The sequence below is a fragment of the Falco punctatus genome (assembly GCF_963210335.1).
Source record: "Falco punctatus genome assembly, chromosome: 1".
Classification (NCBI taxonomy): domain Eukaryota; kingdom Metazoa; phylum Chordata; class Aves; order Falconiformes; family Falconidae; genus Falco; species Falco punctatus.
This window is the reverse complement of record NC_137580.1, coordinates 40,007,668-40,029,451: the sequence shown is the minus strand read 5'-3', so window position 1 is coordinate 40,029,451 and position 21,784 is coordinate 40,007,668. Positions and strand designations below refer to the sequence as shown.

Genomic DNA, 21,784 nt, shown 5'->3' with positions numbered 1-21,784 from the left:
GCCAAGGTGTAAGGCTCCTCCTGTAATTTTGAAAAATGGAACAAATAATGATTTTCAAAATTAAACAAGTCCTGATGTTTAATCTGGAGTGTTTCGTGATTCACTTCAGCACCAGTTGTTTGATGATCCTGTGCATCATTTGCTATGTAACCCAGGGTCATCTACTCGGGTGCATTACAAACTGGAAGCCAATAATTGTGAAACATTTTTGTCATGCAGTCTTTCCTTTTAAAACCTATTAAATTGTGTAACAAGTATTTTAATGCTTTATATATATTTACGTGTTACTCTCCAGCTTACAGCTTAGACTGGGAGCAGATACAAATATTTTGTTTCCTAATCGTTACTATGTCAGTATTTTTCCAAATGGAAAAAATATTTTTATGTTACATTTTAACTATGTGAAAAGTTATATAAAGGTCTGTAACACTCTTAATATAGAACAGCAGCCTCAAATGGAAACAATTAAAACAAAATAATGTGTTTATGTTATTGCTCAGCATTGTTCAGCATGGTGAACTGACAGCAGAGCAGGCTGGGTGTTCTCACCCTGTACTTTCCATCCAAAGCTGAAGTTAACCCCCAAACCACTGTGCAACGGCAATTATATATGTTATAGTTTTTACATAAAATTTCATTACGGCATATTTGCAAATTACTCCCCCCCTACCCCCCTGATGTATTTATAAAAATGATTTTGCATTTGTTGCAACTTAGGGTCAAAAAGTGATTGTTTTTAATATGATTCTGAAATGATATGTAACACTTCTCTACGTTGAGACTTTAATAAAATCCTCCTCTTGCCAATGCACCCATGTTTGGTAACTGGAAGTGTGACTAGGGTAGGCAGGATACTAAATGGTCTTCAGCAAATTAGTGGCCGGAAAAGGTTTTGGAGTATTGAGGATCGTTTGGCAGAGCAATATATGGTTGTTTACAAGCCACAGCGCTGCTCGTGTAGAAGTAATTCTGTCTCCAGAGAAAAAGAGGACAAAGAGCCATGGGAAAACGTCTGCTTTTCAGTTCAATATTGAGCGGTGAGGATCACAGGCGAAAGAGAGCTCTGGACTAAACCCATAATAAATGAATCAGCTGTGACTTTTACTACCTGCTCTCCATGTGTAAATTACTTATTGATCATAATGCCAACCAACATTAACAGTATGAAATCCTCTGTGTCACTGAGGTAGTAAACCTGTCATGCAAATCGTAACTAAATTAATTTGGGTTTGGAAACAGCAGCAAACTCTGCTACATTTAACTCGCAGATTTTGTATGAGCTTGGTAAAAACATCGTTTGCTCTCTGAAGTTAAAAGGTGCTGTTGTGAAAGGTCCTGTTCTGCATTGGATGGGTTAGTTTAATAATTGTCTTTGGCTGATGAGTCCAGTTTGCTTTCAAGGATTTTGTATGTTTGCTGTTCATGAAACACTTTCGGATTCTGCGTTAAAACTGTTGACCACAGATAGCAGAAAATGGTGGCTCAAGTCAAGCTTTTAACTTAATGGCCCAGCTCTTAAAAATGCTGAGTATTCAATATTTATCAGTTATTGCTTTTTCTGTCTTTAAAATACCTGCCCTTTCAGACAGTCATTGGGGGGGGGGGGGGGGGGGGGGAAGAGAAAATGGTTACGTGATTTGGTAAGTAGTTGATGGTAAAGATTGAAATGCTGCTGATCCTTACTGCTTTTGTGGTGTTATTACCCATTAACCTTCGTTTGAAATGGGTGGCAGTGCTAGGGCATGCTCTACCTAGGGCAGCTGCTGCTTTCTCACCTGTAATATTTAACTAATGCTGAGCAGTTAACATGCTTTAATTTTACAGGTAAAATTTAAATTTACTTATTTCCTGAGGAATAACATTTCATGGTTTGGGAATTGTCAAATGCTTCAAACTCTGCTTGTTAAACTTGCTGAGATGACAAATGCACACCCTAAGTAAAGAGTTATGCAGCTGGAGGATCTAACTGAATACTTCCACTTTCTCTAAAATAGGGATTGTAATTAGTGGAACAATTTGACTACAAGCCAGTTTGAACAGCCTGGCTTAATCTAAGTAAAGCCCAAATGCTTTGAGCAAGTTTTGTCTCCCCTTTCCCAAATCAGGCTTTAATAAATAAATTAAATAACGAGATGCAAAAAGCTCAAAATAGTACCGCAGCAGTCTTGGCAGGTGTGAAAGCATCTGTTTCTGCAGGCAGAATGAAGAGGAAAACCTGGTCACCTCCTATGACAAGGTGACCTGCTTAGTGGATGTGAAAGGCTGTGGCTGTTGTCTACCAGGACAGCATCATCTCCCACAGCATCTCCTGGAGAAACCAGCTGCTTGTGGCTGGGACAGGTGTATTCTTTGCTGGGTAAAAACGTGGCTGCTAACTAAACCCACAGCGCGGTGGGGAACGGAGTCCCATCCCGCTGGCACCGGGCACACGGGGGTCCCCAGGGCTCAGCGCCGGGGCCGGGGCTGTTTAACGTCTTCACCGACGGCCCGGCCGAGGGGACCGAGCGGCCTCAGTCAGTCGCAGGGGGCACCGAGCCGGGGGGAGCGTGGCTGTGCCGGGGGCGGGGGGCTCTGCGGGGGGCTCCGTGCAGGCCGGGCCGAGGGGCCGGGGCCGGTGGGGTGGGGGTCCCCAGGGCTGAGTGCCGGGCCCTGCCCCTGGGTCACACCAGCCCCCGGCAGCTGCGGGCTGGGGGCAGGGGGCTGGGAACTGCCCGGCGGGACAGGGCCCGGGGGGGCTGGGCGGCAGCGGCTGGGCATGAGCCCCCAGCGTGCCCAGGTGGCCCAGGAGGCCAGCGGCGTCCCGGCTGGTGTCCGAAACGGTGTGGCCGGCAGGGCCGGGGCAGCGCCCGTCCCCCTGCCCTGGGCACCGGTGGGGCCGCCCCGCGGGGCCTGGGCTCAGCGTTGGGCCCCTCACGGCCAGACAGACACTGAGGGGCTGGAGCGTGTCCAGAGCCGGGCAGGGGCTGGGGCAGGGGCTGGGGCACCAGCCTGGGGGGGGCGGGGGGGTCAGCCTGGAGAGAAGGGGGCTGGGGGGGACCCGGTGGCTCTGCAACAGCCTGGCAGGAGGCTGTAGCCAGGGGGGTCGGTCTGTGCTCCCCAGGAACCAGCGACAGGACGAGAGCAAACGGCCTCACGTTGCGCCAGGGGCGGGTGAGATTGGGTGTGAGGGAACATTCTGCACCGAAAGGGCTGGCAGGCGCTGGCACAGGCTGCCCGGGGACGGGGGTGTCATCATCCCTGGGGGTGTTCAAAAACCATGTGGCTGTGGTGCTTGGGGACATGGTTCAGTGGTGGCCTTGGCCATGCTGGGTTAATGGTTGGACTAGATGATCTTAAAAGTCTTTTCCAACCAAAGTGATTTCGTGAACAAGTTGGGTCTCCATCCTCTTGTTGCATGGCCTTGTGGCAGTCTGCCTTGATAGCTTTCCTGTGTCCCAGCTCTTATCCCAGCCAGTGATGCCCCTGAGAAGTGTACAGCACCTTTCTCTCTGCTTTCCTGTGAATCATATTTGCTTTTTGAGATTGCAGCTCTGTGTATTCAAATATAAAAGTGCTCTGACATGACCTGGGCTATGGGAAGGAGCCCCGTTCACTGAAGTGCTCTATGGTCCTGGCACTTTGAGTGCTTGGAGGGGCTCTGAAATAGGGTGTGAGTTTTAAGATTTCTGAGGAAGCATTGTGCAGACATCATTTTTATGGTTTTTGTCTTTGAAACGACTGCATGTGAATCTTTTGAAGCCCATAGTTAAAAGAAGTCTGTAGAGTTCCACCATGGAACTTCTCTGCTGTGTCAGCAGTCGTTGCAAGTCGGTTAGGTGTACCTGCTGCTTTTAAACTGAAAAAGAGACCAGCAGCATGAGTTTTTGTTTATACCTTTGCATAGGTAATTTTAGCACAAGATCAAACTGGTTCCTGAAAAATGTTGTTAGTGGATTAGTATCTTTGTATTTTTCATGTGTCAAAGAGGAATTTATTATCGTGATTGCTTTACTTCTTGTTCTGTAAGTTATCTCTGACAAATTTAATTGAAAGCACAGGGAATGAGAGGAAGTTCCTAACCTTGTGATGCATTGTTGTGTCTGTGGTTAGGTCTGGGAAACATTCAGCTTGAAATTTCCCCCTTTGAATAACCTGCAGTTTGGTATTTATTGGTATTAAATAGCAGAAAGGAGTACTAGGACACCAAGATCACCCTCAGTGCTGTACCCATGCGCATTCATCAGCCCCACGGCAGGGCTGACAGCTGCTTTGGGCCAGGAATAAAAGTACAATCAAGAGGAAAACAGCCTTGTAGATGTGCAAGTTACACTGGCACCTTGAAATCCTTCCCACAAACACAGAGTGTGGCTGGACGGACAATGCAGCAGTGTTTGAGTGTGCTGGAGGGAAGCACTCGAAGTGGGTTATTGCTTTCTGCTCTGAAGGACTCTGCGTAAGTGGTTCTGCTAATCCTTTCTGATAGGGTACGTCAAAGTATCACGTCTTAGTTTCAGCAATTTTAAGGCAGGAATGTTTTTTTTTCTTACAGAGCTTAAGGGTGCTTACAGTAGGTGGTCGGTGTTTCTCTTATAAGTAGTGTTTTAAGACATCTTTGTTATGAGTAGAGGTAACTAAATGAAAATGTGAGAAGCTAACTGGGAAACTGAAACGAGGCAAAATCTTTTCCTGTCCTGTTTTTCTTAATCAACGAATGTGAACAGAGCAAAATTCTGCCCAGAATTCCTTGTTGGTGCAAATGTGCTTTTCCTATGGCTTTTACTGGAGCGAGGAAAGAATTTGTGATGACAAATCCTAAATAAGATGGTAGGGTTTTTTTAGAGACAGTTAGCTGAGAGGTGGCCTGTAAATCATGCTCAGCGTGGTAGTGAAGTGAGGGGTTATTTCAAAACTTTGCATAAGTAGTGTTGAGCCACTGTCTTTGTTTTTGTTGTTACAAATCTGTTGGGAGCAGATGGACTCTCATTTTTTCCCGCTGCTGTCCAAGAATAACTCCTTTCTAAGTCATTTCAGAGGCAATAGGAAAGGTGCATTATGGCAGAGGTGGAGATGGAAGCAATGATTTTTGCAGCTACGCCTTTCCCCGAGGAGTTTAGCTCTTTGCTGGGTGCCTGCAAGCTCTGCAGACCTGCCCCCCTGCGCTTGAAGAACACCCACAATTGTGTTATTTTCTGGATTGACCCCAGTGTTCCTTAAACAGTTTGCCTGCTGGATTTGTTGTTTTGTGGGGTGGTTTTTGTAGTTTGGGTTTTTTTCTGTTTGTTTTTTAAGGGAGAGTTTCTTTGCTCTGTAGTGATTATTAAGAGAGCTGTATGTTAAGATGCTGCCTTACTACAAGAAAAGAAAAAAAAAAAAACCCACATGTGTGCATATCCGCCTCTGCAACTGAGAAATCAGTAGGCTGGCGGTTGTGACCTTCCCTGCACCGCCAAACTATTTCATAGACACACACTCAAGAGCTGTGTATCGTGTAAAGAAATGCTAACAGATCTTGGATTATAAAGATATTGTAGCAAGTCTGTTGCTAAGGCTGCACTGACATAAACCATAAATTCTGTATTATGTGTCAATGAGTTTATTGTTTCCAAATTTTCAATATTTATTCCAAAAATAAAATGGTTTCTTATAGTCTTTGCTTGATTAAAATACACCCAAAAAGTCTGTTCTTTGGAAGGACTTTTTTCCTGCTGCTTCTTCCATCCCGGTAAGGAATCAAGGCTTGGTGTTTTAATAGCCAAGAATCTCGTTTGGTGGGTTAGGAAATATCTGGTATGGACTGTAAAATTTATTGTGCAGATGCATTTAATAAAGCATAGCAGTTTATAGTGGCTAAAACCACTCTTCTGATATTTAAAGATCACTGCCAGTTTTCACCTCCTTGAGTTTGGAACTGTTGAGTTTCTGGATGTCTTTCACATTTATTTTCTCAGGCTCTTAAATAAACTTTGTGGTGCTTTGAGTGGCATAGGTTTACTTCATTCTTGCAAGAAGCTGGTGGAAAAGCTTAGGCTAGGTAGTGGAGTAAGCTGAGTGCAGTTAAATCGATCTGTGCACTCATTAGAGAGTTTTCATTTAAGGAATTAAGGTGATTTACTTAAATCTACGTGAAGTCTGGCCTTTTCTCCCTTTGCTAAGCCAGGCAACCAGCTGCGTATTTGTGTGTAAACTGGTACAGGGTGACTTCCTATCTCATGGGTGTGAACAACATCATATCAAAAGCTGTTATTTCCTTACGGGAGCAACTAAATGAGGGATTTGTAGAAGATTCATGGAGTTGATCAAATTTGTTGACTCTTTCAGAGGAATTTCATCAGCCATTTAACTTCCCCCAATAAAACTTTGTGTGCTGGAGGGTTTGCATAGATGGATTTTTTTATGCTTGCCAAATGTGTGGCTGTATTGCACTGACCTTATTAACCATGAGCATTTCTGGTGCTGAGTTGAACATACCAGGTTGGTGCTAATATATAGATGTGCTAGAGTTGTGTTTTGATAGCGTATTAATCCTTGAGGAGCCTTAGAGTTCAATATACTCTTCTTTTTTGGCCTTTTGTTTACCATTTTAATGTCAGATTTTTTCACGTTGGTATGTAACCTATTTTGGCAGCAGTGTGACTGGGTTTGGGGGCGTTTCGAGTAGATGAGCCCAGCATACTGCTGCAGCAGAAGCACAAGAGGAGTGAGAACACGTAGCTGTGTGAGCGCTTGGTATTTGCATTTTTAGTATGTAAATGTAGTCCTGCCTAAATTTGAGTCATCTGGATTATTTTTGAGTTTTGTTCTACTTAACAAAGGGGAACTTCTCCAGGAAGCTAACTGTGTACATCTGCCTTAATTAAATACTTGAAGTATTCAATATTTAGCTCCTTTTTTTCCTACTTGGTGTGAAATTGCTTTCATTAAAAATGAGTCATTTGAGGAAAATACCACTCATGCTTTTGTGCAAGGGGTTACAAATCATTCTTTTTCTCACTGTGATTAAGAATTTATCACAACAATCCATGGGATAGAGGAACAGCTGGCTTGAACTGGAAAATGTAAGGGAAGGGGAGAAGGACTGATATACTAAGTGTTTATGGAGGGTGGTTACAATTCTGTACCAATACATATATGGAAACGAGAAGTCTCTGTAAAAGCAGAAATTAGAAGACAGGTTTTTGTTCCCATCTTTCTTTCTCCTGGATATTGGCAATTGTAAGTTTTACGTGTTGGTTTTTTTACGTTACGAAGGTAGGTGCTCATTTCCAGTTGCTTCTGCAGGTGCTGAAAGATGTTCAGTGGGAGGGGGACAGAGCTGGAAACAAAACTAGACTGTAGTCAAGAATCAGCAGTGAGCTGGATTCACCTCCGTGAGCCAGCGGTCATTGTCCCTGGCTGAATGACAGTTCACAATCTTTCAGGTGTATGTGCTGGAGGGACTATTAGGAAAGAGAGCTTGTTTGGCTGGAGAGAATATGCCTGGGAGCAGAATTCACTGAAATGAGGTAAAAATTGGAATACTCTAATCAGATTTTAGAAGATTGTACTGACGCAAAAGGTTGGGTTATTTTATTATTGGTGCTCTGTGGACTTCTCCATCTCCCCTTAGTTAACAACTTGTCTGTCCCCTCCTTAAAGCCAAATAATATTTACATGCTTTTCAATCCTTTACAGTAATGCACGTGAGGAAAAGGACATTTTTGGGACAGACAGGATATCCTTGTATGATTTAAACATATATGCTTCTAGGGGACCACACTTTCCTCATCCTCTCAAGTTTAATGTTCAGTGCTTACAAGGGCTTCTATGGATATTCTATTATTTGTATTATTCATGGTGTCCTTGAGAACAGTTTCCTTATTAGCATGTTTATCAAGGTATAATTAGATTACTGTCTTGCCTGAAAATTTGTTTCATTAATAAATAGGCTATCTTCTTCCAGGGTTTTTCTGGAACGCTTAGTTGTCATATGCTACATGGACATGTCACTGGTGTCAAGAAGCAGAAGAAAAAAATGTGCCACTTGTTGCATTTTATTGGGTGTAGGAGCTCTTGTGTATATTCAGTAAAAACTGTTGCAGCAACAAATTGATGTGCACAAACCCAGGCTGCCCCAGACACACGTTCCAGCCTGGTTTCCTCTTTGACTATCGATTCCTTGCTCTTTGCATGACCTTCTCCGTGTCGCTTGAGTCAGAAACCTGCTTTAAAAAGTTAGAGGCTGCCCTTCTGTAGGTTCACAAAACTCTGTTGGGATCATGGGACACATTTTTACTATTTTAGTGATCTACACTTGAGGGTCTGTGCCCAAACCTTTACACCAAGTTGTTTTCTGACTTTTTTTTTTTTTGGGGGAACAATTTTCCCAGCAGGTAGCACTGATATGTAGTAGCTTAGAAATTTTTGAATGTCAGGCAGGAAATAAAAGGAATTATTTCTATCCCTCTCAGGAAAGTTGGTCAGGCTGTGATAGGATGTCTCAATATTTTAATTTCCTTTTTTTTGCTACAAAAACGACTGGTCTTTGACTTGAGCTTTTCTGTAAATGCTACTACCAGGTACTGTGCTCTGCGTTTGGCCTAGAAATCAGCAGTGATGGAGGGGCACAAATCTGCAGCTAAAACAGACTTTAAGCATACTTCTTGAGGTTTCAAATGGAGAATTTTGGGGTGCAGTACCTAGGAAGAGCTGGGCAGCAGTTTCACACGTAGCATTGGGAAGGGATTGCTGCTGCTGATTTTACTTTTCTTGTAGGCACTTGGGTTTTTGCATGTGTCTTAGCAAAGTGCAGCAGGATGATGGTCCTCTGCTCCATGGGGAAGGTCTTAAACTCCATTTATTTCTGATTTCTGTTGGCTGAAAGGTTAAGTCAGCACTCAACCCCATTTTATAGGCAATGGAACACACATCCCAACAATGAATGCTTCTGCCTGGATTTAAATGTAGGACTGGTAACTTGAAAGCTTGTCAAAGTAAATGCTCTTCAACTGGAGGAGAATATTGATGTGTCTGTCAATTCTGAGCATGGGTGCTTTGCAAATTTTAATTATGATGCCTTATTTACGAGGTACACAGGTGTGGTGTACTGTAGTTTAAATGCTTGTACATGTGCTTAAAATACATTTTTGACTAATTGAATGCTTCTAATTTTGGAAAGGTGCTGAAAAATCAGCTGACAAACTTTGTGTGCTAGTTGCAACTGAGTGTGAATCACAATTAACTTTTGAAACAGAAGGAAGGGTAAAATGAGTGAAAAGATGTTGACTGCTAAGAAAATGGATTCAAACTGGTAGAATTGAAGTGCATCTTGAAATGATCTGTAATAGCTTGTGTTAAATGTTTTTTTGATAGATTATTAAGCCTTTAAGCTAACAGCATCTTGAAAAAATTTGGCTAGGTATGTGTTAAGTTGGTTTAAGGTTTTGCGTGTGTAGACTCTTCCGTTACAGTTACACTGATTGTATTTTATCCTAAAATGACTTGGAAATCTTTCACATATGAATATAGATGATACCAGCAGAAATTACTAAATAAGAATGTTTTGTAGAATTTGTTATATTTTTAGCTTCTAACCAGAATTTAAGTAGTGGAACACTTTATTTTTTTAAAAAGTGACTCTGACTCTCCAGAAAGGGATGATGAATTTAAATGATAAAAGATTCTGCCCTACTCCACTCTAGAAACGTAAACAAAACTTAATGATTGGAGCTAAGGTTTGTTAAATGCAAACTGGAATGTGGACACAGATTAAGAGAAAATAAATAAATGAGATAATTTTTTTTTTAATGCTTCCGGGTATATTCTGAACCATTATTTTTTCTTAGAAGAAATACTATATTTAAGCATAGGTTATAGTGTATGTCTTGTGTATTACTTGAAGTCAGGCTCAATCATCCTACACAATTAATTTTTTTTTGATCTTCCAGTGGTAGACATTGATGGGACCTGTCTGGCTCTGGAGATCTTTCATCATTAGCCTTTGACGATCAAATAATATGCTTTCTCCTTACTTTCATCTTGCAGGGTGTTGAGTTTTGGGTGATGCTGAGGCAATTTGTGTGGGGTTAAATTTGCAAGGGATCTTGGCCAAAGGTTGTAAGGATTCATTGTGTGCAAGGATAAGAGAGGGGTTGATATATTCCTTTTTTTTTGCTGCAAAGTTTGATGGTTTATGATATGCAAACTATTTGCTTCTGCTCTGCACTGTTGTCTCCTGCCTGGTGTGAAGCAGACAGCTTACTGCTGTAAACTCCAGCAGCTTTTCAGGACCACCAGTGAAGGATGAGATAGAGTTTTTCTAGGCATTACAAATGCTTCCAGCTGAATTATCTTTATTTCAGAGAACTAGGCCAAGATCCAATAAATCAATTTGTGAACAGATGGGGAAAGCCAAATGCAACTGTTAGATCAGCTTAATAGACAGCTGTTGTAGTGTACACCATCGGCGTGGCCGTTGTCTCAGGTACGGGTGTTGGATAAAGGCGGGCTTCAAGGGGACATCATGAAGTGGCCTTTTGCCATGGTAGTGTTTCTGCATGTAATAGAGGCATTGGGGAAAGTGTTTTGAAGAAAAAGAGGTGGATAATCAAGGTTGGAGTTGGTGCAGTATGGAGACAGAGATTTGTGATAATATAGAGATAGTAGAGCAAAGCCACAGAAATCTGCACTCGCAAAATACTGCTTGTGTGAAGAAGATGCTCCTGTGGTGCATTGCTAATGATAATATCTTTTATTCTTTGTTTTCCCCAGTAAGTATGAATGGGGGGAAGAATTTGCAGTAGTCATGGTAATACACAGTAATGTTTACATTTACACTGCAGCTTGGCTGTTTGGTTCGACAGAGATAAAGCTGAGGTTACATGGTGAACAGTGCTGTTTTGTGGTCTCTGAGATGTGGCTAGAAATAAAGAAGTAGGAGGATAGACAGGGATCTAAATCTGGGATATTTTCAGTTTGAATTTAATAGCTGGAGAACCATAAGGACAAGAACATCAGGTGGAGCTATAGTGTGTTTCTGGGGTGTCCAAACAGGGATGTTATTAAGAAGGCAGTGTCTCTAACTGGTGCTTGTGAAACAGAGGTGAAATGCTGGTGTCTTTTGGGATCCAGCACAGGTTTTTGGGCTTTTTTCAGTGCTTCTGACATCAGGAAGTGGGGTTGGAAGAGGTAAATCAGCTTATTCTTCAGTGTTTCTGTTGTCTGCCTGTTGAGGTTGGGTAATTTGGTGTCTTGTGAAAAGATTTCTCCCTCGATATAATTTGCTTACTTGCAACTTTTGGATTTGTAGTGCAGGAGAGAGAGCAAACTTCTTCCATAAAGAGGAGCTGAAATGCATTTTTAGATTTAAATGTCTTTGAAATTCCTCTCCTTCCCTAGCAGGAGAGCTGGTTGGGCAAGTGAAACTTTAAAGGAATAACTCCGGAAGGAGCTCCAGGTGTGGCTCGGTTTATGTAAGCTGAGGAGGGGATGCATTTCAAGATCAGTGCTGCTGATGATGCTGAAAGCAGCTGGCAGCTCCAGTGGCATAATGGCAGAGGCACCAGCCAGCCCTGAAAGCGACGACTTCAGTGGCATTCGTTTTCGGTGTCAGCAGAAGAGTGGGAGCTGGGACAGTGTGTCAAGATAGGGAACGCGATGGAGATACTGGTGGCCAGCTGGAGAGGGGCAGTGTTTGAAAATACTTAGTTTCTAGCTTGTTGACTTAATGATTTTTAAGTCTGTAGCAGCACTTGCTCCTTCTGATCTCTCTCAGGCTGTCTGTGGTTGTTCAGTCTTCTTCAGAGCGCAGTGGCTTGTCAGATCAAGGCGCCTTTCAGGAGCAAAGAGGGATTTAGCAGGTTTGCCAGTATTAGTGCTGCAAAGAGTGACTCAGACAGGAGAGGCTGCGTTGATAAGTTTTTACCTGCTGAAATTTCTCTGAGCATCCTTTCTCAGATCTCGAAGGGCTTTCCAAGCTCTGCCCTTATCTCTGATCAGCAGCCAGGAAATCACTTTCCATATTTTTACATATCTCCCAGAGAAGGGCAAAGCCAATCTTTTCCTTTGAAGAAATAGTGTTTCCCATATCAAATTAACTGTGTCAGTCATTCAATTTATTTAATTTTTTTAAAGTAAGGCAGCTCATTATCATCATTTCAACTGTACCCTGGAAAATGGGATGAAAACAGAAGATAACTGAGCATAGAGAGTGTTTGGCACTCTTTGACCTCTGTGCCACGGTGAGATTGGCACAGTGGTGCAGAGTGACCTTGAAATAACCTGATCCTCTCCGGGAGGAAAACCCTGATGAAGGCAATGCAGAGGATGGTTTTGCGAGCATTGGAATAGCGGCACATTGCTGTGAGAATGGTTGAAGATGCTCTTCGCTTGCAAAGCCATCCGGTTTTCTAGGGATTTCGTGGCTGAGTGCCACTCTGTTGAGGAGCATGGCAGTAAGTGGTGTTACTGTGGGAGTTCTGAGCTCTCGCTTTCCCAACCGAGTGTTTACATCAGCCGGGATTGTAGCAAACTCCTGAAGGCACCTTAGCCTGCACTTCGTGCAGCTTGTAGTTGGATGGGAATTGCTTGAGTGCTGTTTGCTGGAACTGTTGAGAGGCATCCCTGTGGGGGTTGGGACCTTCCTTCAGATCCTGTGTCAACCCACCACCACCCGAGGAGGAGCTGTGTTCCTTCTTGAAGGAGGAGAGCTGCACCATTCAGAGGCTCTTATGCCAGAGTTTTGGAGATCATGAAGCTGTCTTCAAGCCAATGCAGAAACTAGCATGATAGCACTATGGGGGAGTAACTGCAAAAAGCATTAGGGTGAACGAGGAGTGACTTTGCACCCTTAATTGTAGAGTTAAGGTGATCAGATATGACACTTCAGGGATTATGGTGGCAGTGGTGCCTTTTGCCTGAGACTGCTCATCTTGAGGACTTGCTCATCTTGGTTGTGCTGGAGGCTTTTGGACATGGGAGGGAGTCCTTCTAGACACTCAGGGTAGTTCATAGTCTTTGGTTAGGTACCTATTGCTGCATAGGTTAAGTCCTTATCAAACATGCTTTTGCATTAATGTCATTACTTTCATCCGTGTGAGACCTGGCATGTAATTAATTACATCTTCCCAGCTGTACCTGTGGTGTGGCACCTAGCTGGCAGAAGAGGGGATTTAGCTGTTACACATTAGAAATTCATGAAATAGATGAAGAGATGTTGTTCATCTGCTTCTGTCACCCCCTATGTGGCTGATCACTATTCCATGCCTATAAATTAGGGCATTTGCTTATAGCAAACCCTAGAAGGATATATCCTTTAAACTCAGTGCATTTATTGAGAAAATGAACAAAGCTAAATTGTTAATCAATTTAGGCTAGAATGCCATTGTTCTGGTAATAGGCTGTAACAGCCCTTTCTTTATTGGCTTCAACTTCAAATTTACCCGAAACAATGGCTTTTAATTGTGGTGTGCTTGAGGCAGTGCAGCAACACTTGGGAAGGAAGGGGGAGAGAGGAGGAAAACTCGTTGTTTGCATCAGTCTCTAGCTTTAGCAACTTCAAAATTAGGATGAGCGACTAGGTTTTGGGTTTGTTTGGGGTTTTGTGTTTTGTTTTGTTTTCTCCTTCTTTTCTTGTTTTTGGTGCTTGTTTATTTTTAGTGGAAAGGCTGTGCTAAATCTCTCCAGACAATATGCTGCTAAGTCTTCTGTAGCATTATGTCACTGCAGTCTTACCGAAAGCAAAGCAAACCGATTTTGAGATCCATTGATGACCTCTCAGAGGTGAAGATTGAATGTATTTTATAAACCAAACCAGCCTGCTTGCCTTTTCTGGTGAGTAATGAAGAAAAGGCAATCTGCATTTTCTCTTTTGTACTTCCTCTGATGAAAAGAAACATATTCAACATGCCATTGCCAGCTTATAGTGTACCTTTAATGTTGCAATGATTTGGAAGTAAGTGCTGCAAAATAATGTAGTGCTTAGTTGTAAGCTTTGTGACTTCTTCTACTCAGCTATTAGCAAGAGAATTGCTTTAAATTTGTTTGATGGTAATTAGGTAACAGCTTTTAGTCTTTGCCTAGTTGTGCAGTTCATGTCTCTGTAGGAACTTTGTCAGTGTATACTAATTTGTATTTGAAATATATACACTGCTAGTGTTACTTGTTTTATTTTAAAACACATAGATTTATCTGGTAATTTCCAGTACTTGGATTTGAGTTTTTACCCACGAGATACTGTTGCTTGCTGTCTGATTTTTCTTGTGTTAGTGTTGTGCTTTTTTAGAAGGGCTCCCAGATATTTCTCTTTGAAGCTCTCCTTTGCGAGATCTTCATCCTTTTTACTGCTTCCCTTTTGTCATTGGACTACAGAGAGCTGAAATAGGCAGCACTCAGGGTTGGAGCCCTTTGAATATATTTGCTGTAGATTCAGCCCAGTAACTCCCCCTTTCCCCCCCTTTGACTCTTAGGTGCCACAGCACACTTGAAAATCAGTGAAAATTTTACAACAGCTATACATAACACTGTTGCCACCTGGTAAAGTTTGAAACAAGCCTGAAGTACTGTATGTATGTACATGAGTATATGTATATATTTTTAAATCTGAGTTTTGTAAACAGATCCTTGCAATTTTTTTTCCACTCCTGAGGCTTTAAAGTCAGCGTTATAGCTTTTTAGGTGCTAATTGCATTACCTATGCTTTGTGTATATTTTTCCACCTCTGTGTGTGTGTTTATGTGTCACAGAATACTTAAAGAACCTTGTTTGTTGGTTTTTTTGTTTGTTTTTTTTTTTTTAGGGTGTAGCAACTGCTTCTTGCAAAGTAGGAAATGTAACACCAAAGTAGTACAGAAGTGCTTCTTGTAGAGTAGCGTGGTGTACTACCAGGTTAGCAAAGGCAAAAGGAGTTGATAACTTTCCATACTTTCTGGTGTCTGATTTTTGCATCTGAGTGATGAAATTATAAATATGCACAAAGTGTTTAGTAGGGCAAAAGACCTCAGAGCCTGATGGCATTGGTAGCAGGTTACCTAGGGGTAGGAGTCTTCAGAGACACAGACTCACAGACTGGTCGGGGTTGGAAGTGGCCTCTGGAGATCACCTAGTCCAGCCCCTGCCACAGCAGGTTCCCCTCCAGCTGGCTGCACAGTCACATCCAGGCGGGTTTGAATGTCTCCAGGGAAGGAGACCCCACAGCCTCTCTGGGCAGCCTGTGCCAGGGCTCTGCCACCCTCAGGGTAAAGAAGTTCTCCCTCACATTCAGATGGAACTGCCTGTGTCACAGTCTATGCCTGTTGCCCCTTGTCCTGCCGCTGGGCACCGCTGGGAAGAGCCTGGCCCCGTCCTGACACTGGCTCTTAAGGCATTTGTAGACTCAGTCCTGTCTTCTCCAGGCTAAACGGGCTGGCTTTCAGCCTTTCCTCATAAGGGAGATGCTCCAGTCCCCTGATCGCCTTTGTAGCCTCCACTGGACCCTCTCCAGCAGTTCCCTGTCTCCCTTCTAGTGTACATCATGAAAATAGGCCTGAAGTATAGCCCTGTGTATGTGAAGAACATGTCCTGCATTTTTTTCCTCCTTGAGTTACTTGTGTATTCCCTTCCTGAGCCTTTGCTCACAGCCAAAGCCGAACTATTGTGTAAGCTCTGTCCTAGTCACCAGTACCACTGTCACCTGTTGCACAGACAGCAGCAGGCTGGAAGGAGCAAGGGAGTTTGTTTGCTTTTTTTACTAGAGCTGGGAGATTAGTTTAGCTTTCTCTGTTAAATGTAAAGATAAAATTCCAGCTTCGGTTTGTTTTTAGTGCTTAGTATTTATTTCTGTCTGTCTTGGAGCATGTCTGTGGGAGAGGTTTACAGGGTAACGCTGATCTGCTAATGCCCTGCTCATGCAAGGCAGTATGTGGGCTGAGAACTTTGTTCCTATTTTTCGCTTTCAGAGATGTCAAATCTGATTTATTATTTTTTTAATATCCTTTATTTGTTGGTAATGGCAGCAGCTTCTAAAGCATGGTAAGGAGTCCGAGTAACTTACAGATAAGTATTTAGCTAATAGCATATCAAAGAAGTTTGACTTTTGTTATTTTTTAAAAAAACTATATCCCATGTTTTCTTTTTACATTGCTGAAATACAATTAAATTTTGTTGATGTTGAAATGCTCTTTCCTCCCTGCTTGGAGATATGACATAGCTAGGGTTACAGTACTAATAGGATTATTATTTTTTTCCTCTCCATCGCTCTTGATAGCATTCTGTGATGAATGATTTAGTAATTGTTTCCTGAGAAAATTGTTCAAAGAGTTTTCTGAGCAGAGGCTCGCTGAGAGCTTGGCAGATTGCTTAAGGTTGTTTTTAGCTTGTGAGACTTGCTCAAGTTTCCAGAGTCTGTTTACTCTTGGTTGCATGCAAAGTGCTGTCAGTGTTGAAGTGTTGATACAGTTTGATTCCTAGCTTTTCCACAGATATTTTTAGAAAGGAAATGTTTAGAAAGGAAAAGTATAGATATTATTGGTACATTTTGGAATTTGCATCTGCTTTTGTGAATTCCTGATCAGTAGATAAGTAATTTGATTTTTCAGAGATGTTGAAGCCTTAAAATATATATGAAACTGTGTGTGTGTGTATATATTTATTTGTCTACATCTGTCTGTGTCTCCATAGACAATACAGATGCTTCCTGTGCTCCTGAAAACTGGAGTTGTTTCTTCACATGCTTAAGTATAGATCTCTTGCAGAACTTCAGTAACTGGCTTTTAAAAATCTTAAGCTAAATTTCTGAGGTTGAAAAGTATTATAACAAATTAAAGTGGAGGAAGAGGAAGGTGGTTTCCAAAATATGTAGGTTTTTGCCTTTTAGTTTGGATCAGTGATGAACCTTTAAATGCTTTATGGAATAGATTCTGGAAAATCATTTTGACTCAGTCAAGATATTTAAAAAAGATGAGCTGATAACATTAACATCACTAGGAAAAGACACAGCAAAAGGTTCTAAGATATGGTTTTATGAACTTGTGATCTTGTTTCCTTCTCTTTTTTGCAGAGTATTTTTGCATTACTCTGTTTTAAGTAGGACCATTTAATTTTCCCAGAAGGCTGTGATTTGCTTCAGTCATGTGCTGAGGATGGAGTTTATAACCTTTCTAGGTAGGAATCCTGTTTCAGGTGCCAGTATTTGCTCTACCAGAAAGTGGTGTTTGGGCATCTTTAGGTACTGCTTACATTCGATGTCATCCTTCCCTGGTAATTTATTTTCAATTGTTTCTGCTATACTTCAGTTATTTGTTAAAACCAATCTGGGATATTTTGACTAATGCATATGAGGAGGGAGTGTGTATCCCAATGGTTGGGCCCTTGGTTTTGTCTTCTGCCTGTGTGTGCTCCTACAAGTCTCTATGCTAAGGCAGAAGATGCAGAATTTCGGTGCCTCTTTTTTGGGAGACCAAGTAATGTATCAGATTTGCTGTTCCAGACTCTTGCTAGATCCTTCTCTCTCAGCCTTGATGAAGTGTGATTGTCTTCTCTGTTGTTCATGGTCTTTGGAGAAGACATACCTTAGTAAAATCTATGCAAAGGAGAAGTTACAGCTGCAGCCAGTAGACAGATACCTTCATTTTGTCATACGGTGTGGATGTATTTGGTTGTCACATTTCAAGTAGGAGTAATGGAAATGTGAAAGCAGGTTTTGCACGGATTTGCTCACTCTTCCCTTTGCTTGTATTCATGCTCATTACAAGTAATGAGCGTTTCAGCTAATGAGAATGAGTGTCAGTTTCCTTCGTACCACAACAAAGGGTTAAGTGTAGTTTTGAAATCAGCTGTCAAGTTTTCATCAGAACACTCTTCTGAGCTCCAGACTGGGTTTGCTACTGCATGTTTGACATCCCTGCAAGCAGTGTCTAGGCAAATGCAGTAGCCTAGAATTTGCACTGTACAGTGGTTTACAGATGTTGACAAAAATGAGTTCTTCGCTGGCTTTGATCCCTTCTCTCTTTCAGTGGCATCTTAAGTTTTTAATGGTTTTTAAGTGCTGGTGTTCAGTGAGCGTCCTGGAATGAGTGATTGCAACTGTACTTTCTGCTGGTCATAGCATCATAGAACCATTTAGGTTGGGAAAGACCTTTAAGATCGTAGAGTTTAACTGTTAACCCAGGACTGCCAAGGCCACCACTAAACCCCATGCCTCTCAGCACCACATCTACACATTTTTTTGAACACTTCCAGGAATGGTGATTATACCACGTCCCTGGGCAGTCTGTTCCAATGTTTGACCACTTTTTTGAGTCTTTTGCTACTGTCAAGTTGTCACCAAGTAATTATAGGCGCAAATGGGAAGGGATGTTCATAGGGTAGTCCTGGTACTGTCCCAGCAGTGGGGGCAACTCAGCTCTTTGTCAGCAGTCACGTAAAATGGGATGAAATGGGTGTGGGAACATGCTACCGAAGGTGGGGGATGCCTGGAACAGCCATGCTCTGACATTGTTCTGAGTTACGTAGCCCTTGATGCATGAGGAATTAAGGTCTTATTTTGCACTAGAGGGTTATGGGGGCCAATCCTCCTTTCAGGAGGTTGTCCAGGACTTTTTGAAGAGTCAAAATGAGAATGGGTGAGAGGTCTCACCATGGATTTTATCTGAATGTCATGCAAAAATACTGTAGTTTGTCTAAATATATTTTAGGAATAATTTTAGCTTTTATTTAGGAAATTACTTTTGCTGGTTATATGATATATACATATATATGAAATATGATTTGAAACCATACCATCAATTTGATAGAGAAACCATTATCTTGGCTGTTGTTCTTTAAAGATGGTTATCAGAAAGCACATACAGAGAGCTTAACAGGAGAATCCCAATTGCCTGATTGGTTTTTGTTGCATTGTTGTTTTGTTTGTAGTGGCTCTTATAGTAAATTACAATCTGACCATGGGCCTTCTGAATTTAGGAAATCCTTTATGAATATTTAATACCATTAGAGACTAATGTTTGTCTTTTTTATTTACAGACTCACTGGACCTTCAGGGTATGTCACGGATGGGCCTGGAAATTACAAATACAAAACAAAATGCACCTGGCTCATTGAGGGAAGGTGAGTGTAGTAAGCATCTTGGGTTTTAGTGTTGCTTATTGTGACTTCTAGGTGACGATTATCTCATTAATATTAAACTATAGTAATAAATATCTTAATAATTTATCATTGAGTATTTTTAGATCTTAAGATTATTTTTTGCTGTTCTTAGAACTAGATAGGGCAACACTTCGTTCATAAAAATCACAGAATCATGGAATGGTTTGGGTTGGAAGGGACCTTAAAAATCACCTAGTTCCAACCCCCTGCAATGGGCAGGGACACCTTCCACTAGACCCAGTTGCTCCAAGCCCCGTTCAGCCTGGCTTTGCACACTAGTTATTCATGGTAAATAAGGTTTTGGTTTTTTGTGCAACTGAGACCTGCAGATTGACTTCTGAATTAGAGGTTTGCTGTGTAAAATACCCTTCATGTTGAAAATGCATGTGGAAAATAAAAATAATTGCATTTGTGTAAATAAATGAAGAATTAAGGATTATTTAATTGTTATCATAGTGAGCCATTCAGATGTTGTCGTTCACTATGCATGATAATTTTTGGCCATATGAAAAAAATAGAGAAAACTCTATTAAAGCCCTTATTCATGAAGAATCAGTTTCTATAATGATGCACTTCAGATGCTTATTTACTCACTAGGCCATGAGGACTTCAGAGAGACCACTGGCCTTTTTTGCAGAGGTCTTCTATACTGCAAGAAGTCCCTCAGACCTTTTCCCCTCATTTCCCTACCCTTTCTGTATTTGATCCTTATATTGCTTATAGTAATTTCGTACAGAGATTTTTAGCAGTAGCATATTTAGCGCATATTTTCTGACTGTCAGCTGACTGATGATACAGCAGTTCAGAGCATCTGACTTGTTACAATATGTTTTTCATAGTACCAAGCTGACGCCAGGACTGTAAAATCAATTTGTTTAGTCTCTAAAACTTTACATGGTCAGTTATGAAGTTGTGTGTTAACAGCTATGTGTTGTCACATTCCATACTGTTCCCTGAATCTCTAAGCAGAGAGGTTTGTGAATTGGAACAAGTCATGTGAGAGCATGAACTTGCATTGAATGCCTGTAAGATGAGGTCTCTTGGCATCTTGGAGGATCAGAACTTGCGAAAAGCCCAGACTACGCTTTTCTTTAGTCTTCTCTTTATTTTGGGGAGCTCTGAATAGCAGGGGGGGAATTGGTATTCACTTCACCTACTTCAGACATTTATTTTAGAGGAGTAAGTTAAATGCCTAAGCTCCCACGACACTCAAAGGTGAGGGCTAAGCTGTTCCAGAGAGCTGTCTAGAACACTGAAACTGGGAGCCTAACACTCACTGTTAACTATGTAGGCAGCCCAGTTCTTTAATGTGGTTAAGATCAGAAGTTAGATGCTGTAAGTGGCAACACTTTTTCATTTTTGTAGGTAATAAAAATACAACTGCAGACAGTTTGGAATTACAAATAATTAAAAAATGTTTTGCAAGAGTGTTATTACAGTCAAACCAGCCTCAGCCATTCCAGTACAGCCAGTTTAACCCTCATAACTCCTTTTCCTAAAGGATAATGTGACTCATATTTTTATCAGAAGTGAACTTCTGCTTGTGGGTCCCTGATAATGCCACCATAACTGCCCTTCAGCCTTTGTTTGCTAGTGCTGAGAGGCTTCCTATAGGACTATCACTTTGTGGGGTTTGAAGTGAGATCTTACTTGCTGTAAAGAGATGTACAAAACCATTCCTCCTCTGTTCATAGGCAGGCGTTTAAGTCTGTGTCCTTTTCCTGCTTCTGGTTGTTTGTACCCTGCTGTCAGAGAATGGTGGTAGCAGAAAGGAGATAATCACGGCAATTAAAACAGCTGAAATATGCGCCCTTGTGAAAATAGCCTAAGCTTTCTGCCAAAAGGGAAATTCCCAGAGAGATTTCGACTTGGAAAACAGCATCTGCAAAGCTGTTAAATTCTGCAGAGTGCCTTCACCTTGTGGCTAGCATACCGGTATGTGGGGCTTTTGAGGTTTGCAAGTAAAGGTACAATCCAAATGTGCAATTGAAGGTGCTAGGTAAATTCAGATGTAAAATAAGTCACGTGTTCTACCCTGTACTCATTTCCTTTTTGCACCATTCCTGACGCTCCTTGGCTGGTCTATGCTGTGTCCTCATCCCAGGGATGTCTTTTTCATTTTTTCCAGGAGCATGAGACAAGGTAGTTGAGATACGTCCGGCCTGAGGAGCCTATTGGAGGCAGAATCTGTAGCCATGTCGATTCTGCAAATGAGTGCTGTCTGCTAATGAGTTGTTAGATGTAGCAAAAATAAGCTCGCTCTTTTGTTCTTGGTCTAAAGCTTTTATTGATTAAGTATTTCTTTCTGCACTACAGCTGTCAGGCCGTTAAAATAAAAGCAAACCCCCTAGAATTCCATAGGCTGCTCAGTTTTGAAATGAGTACTCTTTGTACCTTTTCTTTAAGCGAGACATTGTCCTTGAGTTACACCTGCTGCTCTTTTCCAAAGACCTGAAGTAGAGACCATTATGCCTATCAAAAATATTCTTTTGCAGAATAACTCCGAAGAATTCCCCTTCTGTGGGAATTGCGGGCTCTATGGCAAGCTGACATTTAATTAATTTATTTGATTTGGATGAACAAGGATTTCATCTGAACCCAAGGGCAATGCTGTTGAGATCCTAATCACTGGCATCTTTCCTTTCAACACCTACAGCTGTGGGTAGGAAAAAGCAGTGCAGCTATAGATTCTTTTTATCTCAGGGTCCAA

General features: G+C 41.8%; 1 protein-coding gene across 2 annotated transcripts in view; it reads left to right on the top strand.

Moving 5' to 3' along the window:
• ATRN (attractin) overlaps window positions 1–21,784 on the top strand; it is a 156,628-nt gene that overhangs the window by 16,428 nt on the left and 118,416 nt on the right. For both annotated transcript variants that reach the window (XR_013929629.1, XM_080396418.1), the window contains exon 2: window positions 18,952–19,035. Coding sequence is in view for 1 of the 2 variants with exons in the window: in XM_080396418.1 (XP_080252544.1) it covers window positions 18,952–19,035 (84 nt within the window). In the remaining variant the exon portion in view is untranslated. The remainder of the gene's footprint in view (window positions 1–18,951; window positions 19,036–21,784) is intronic.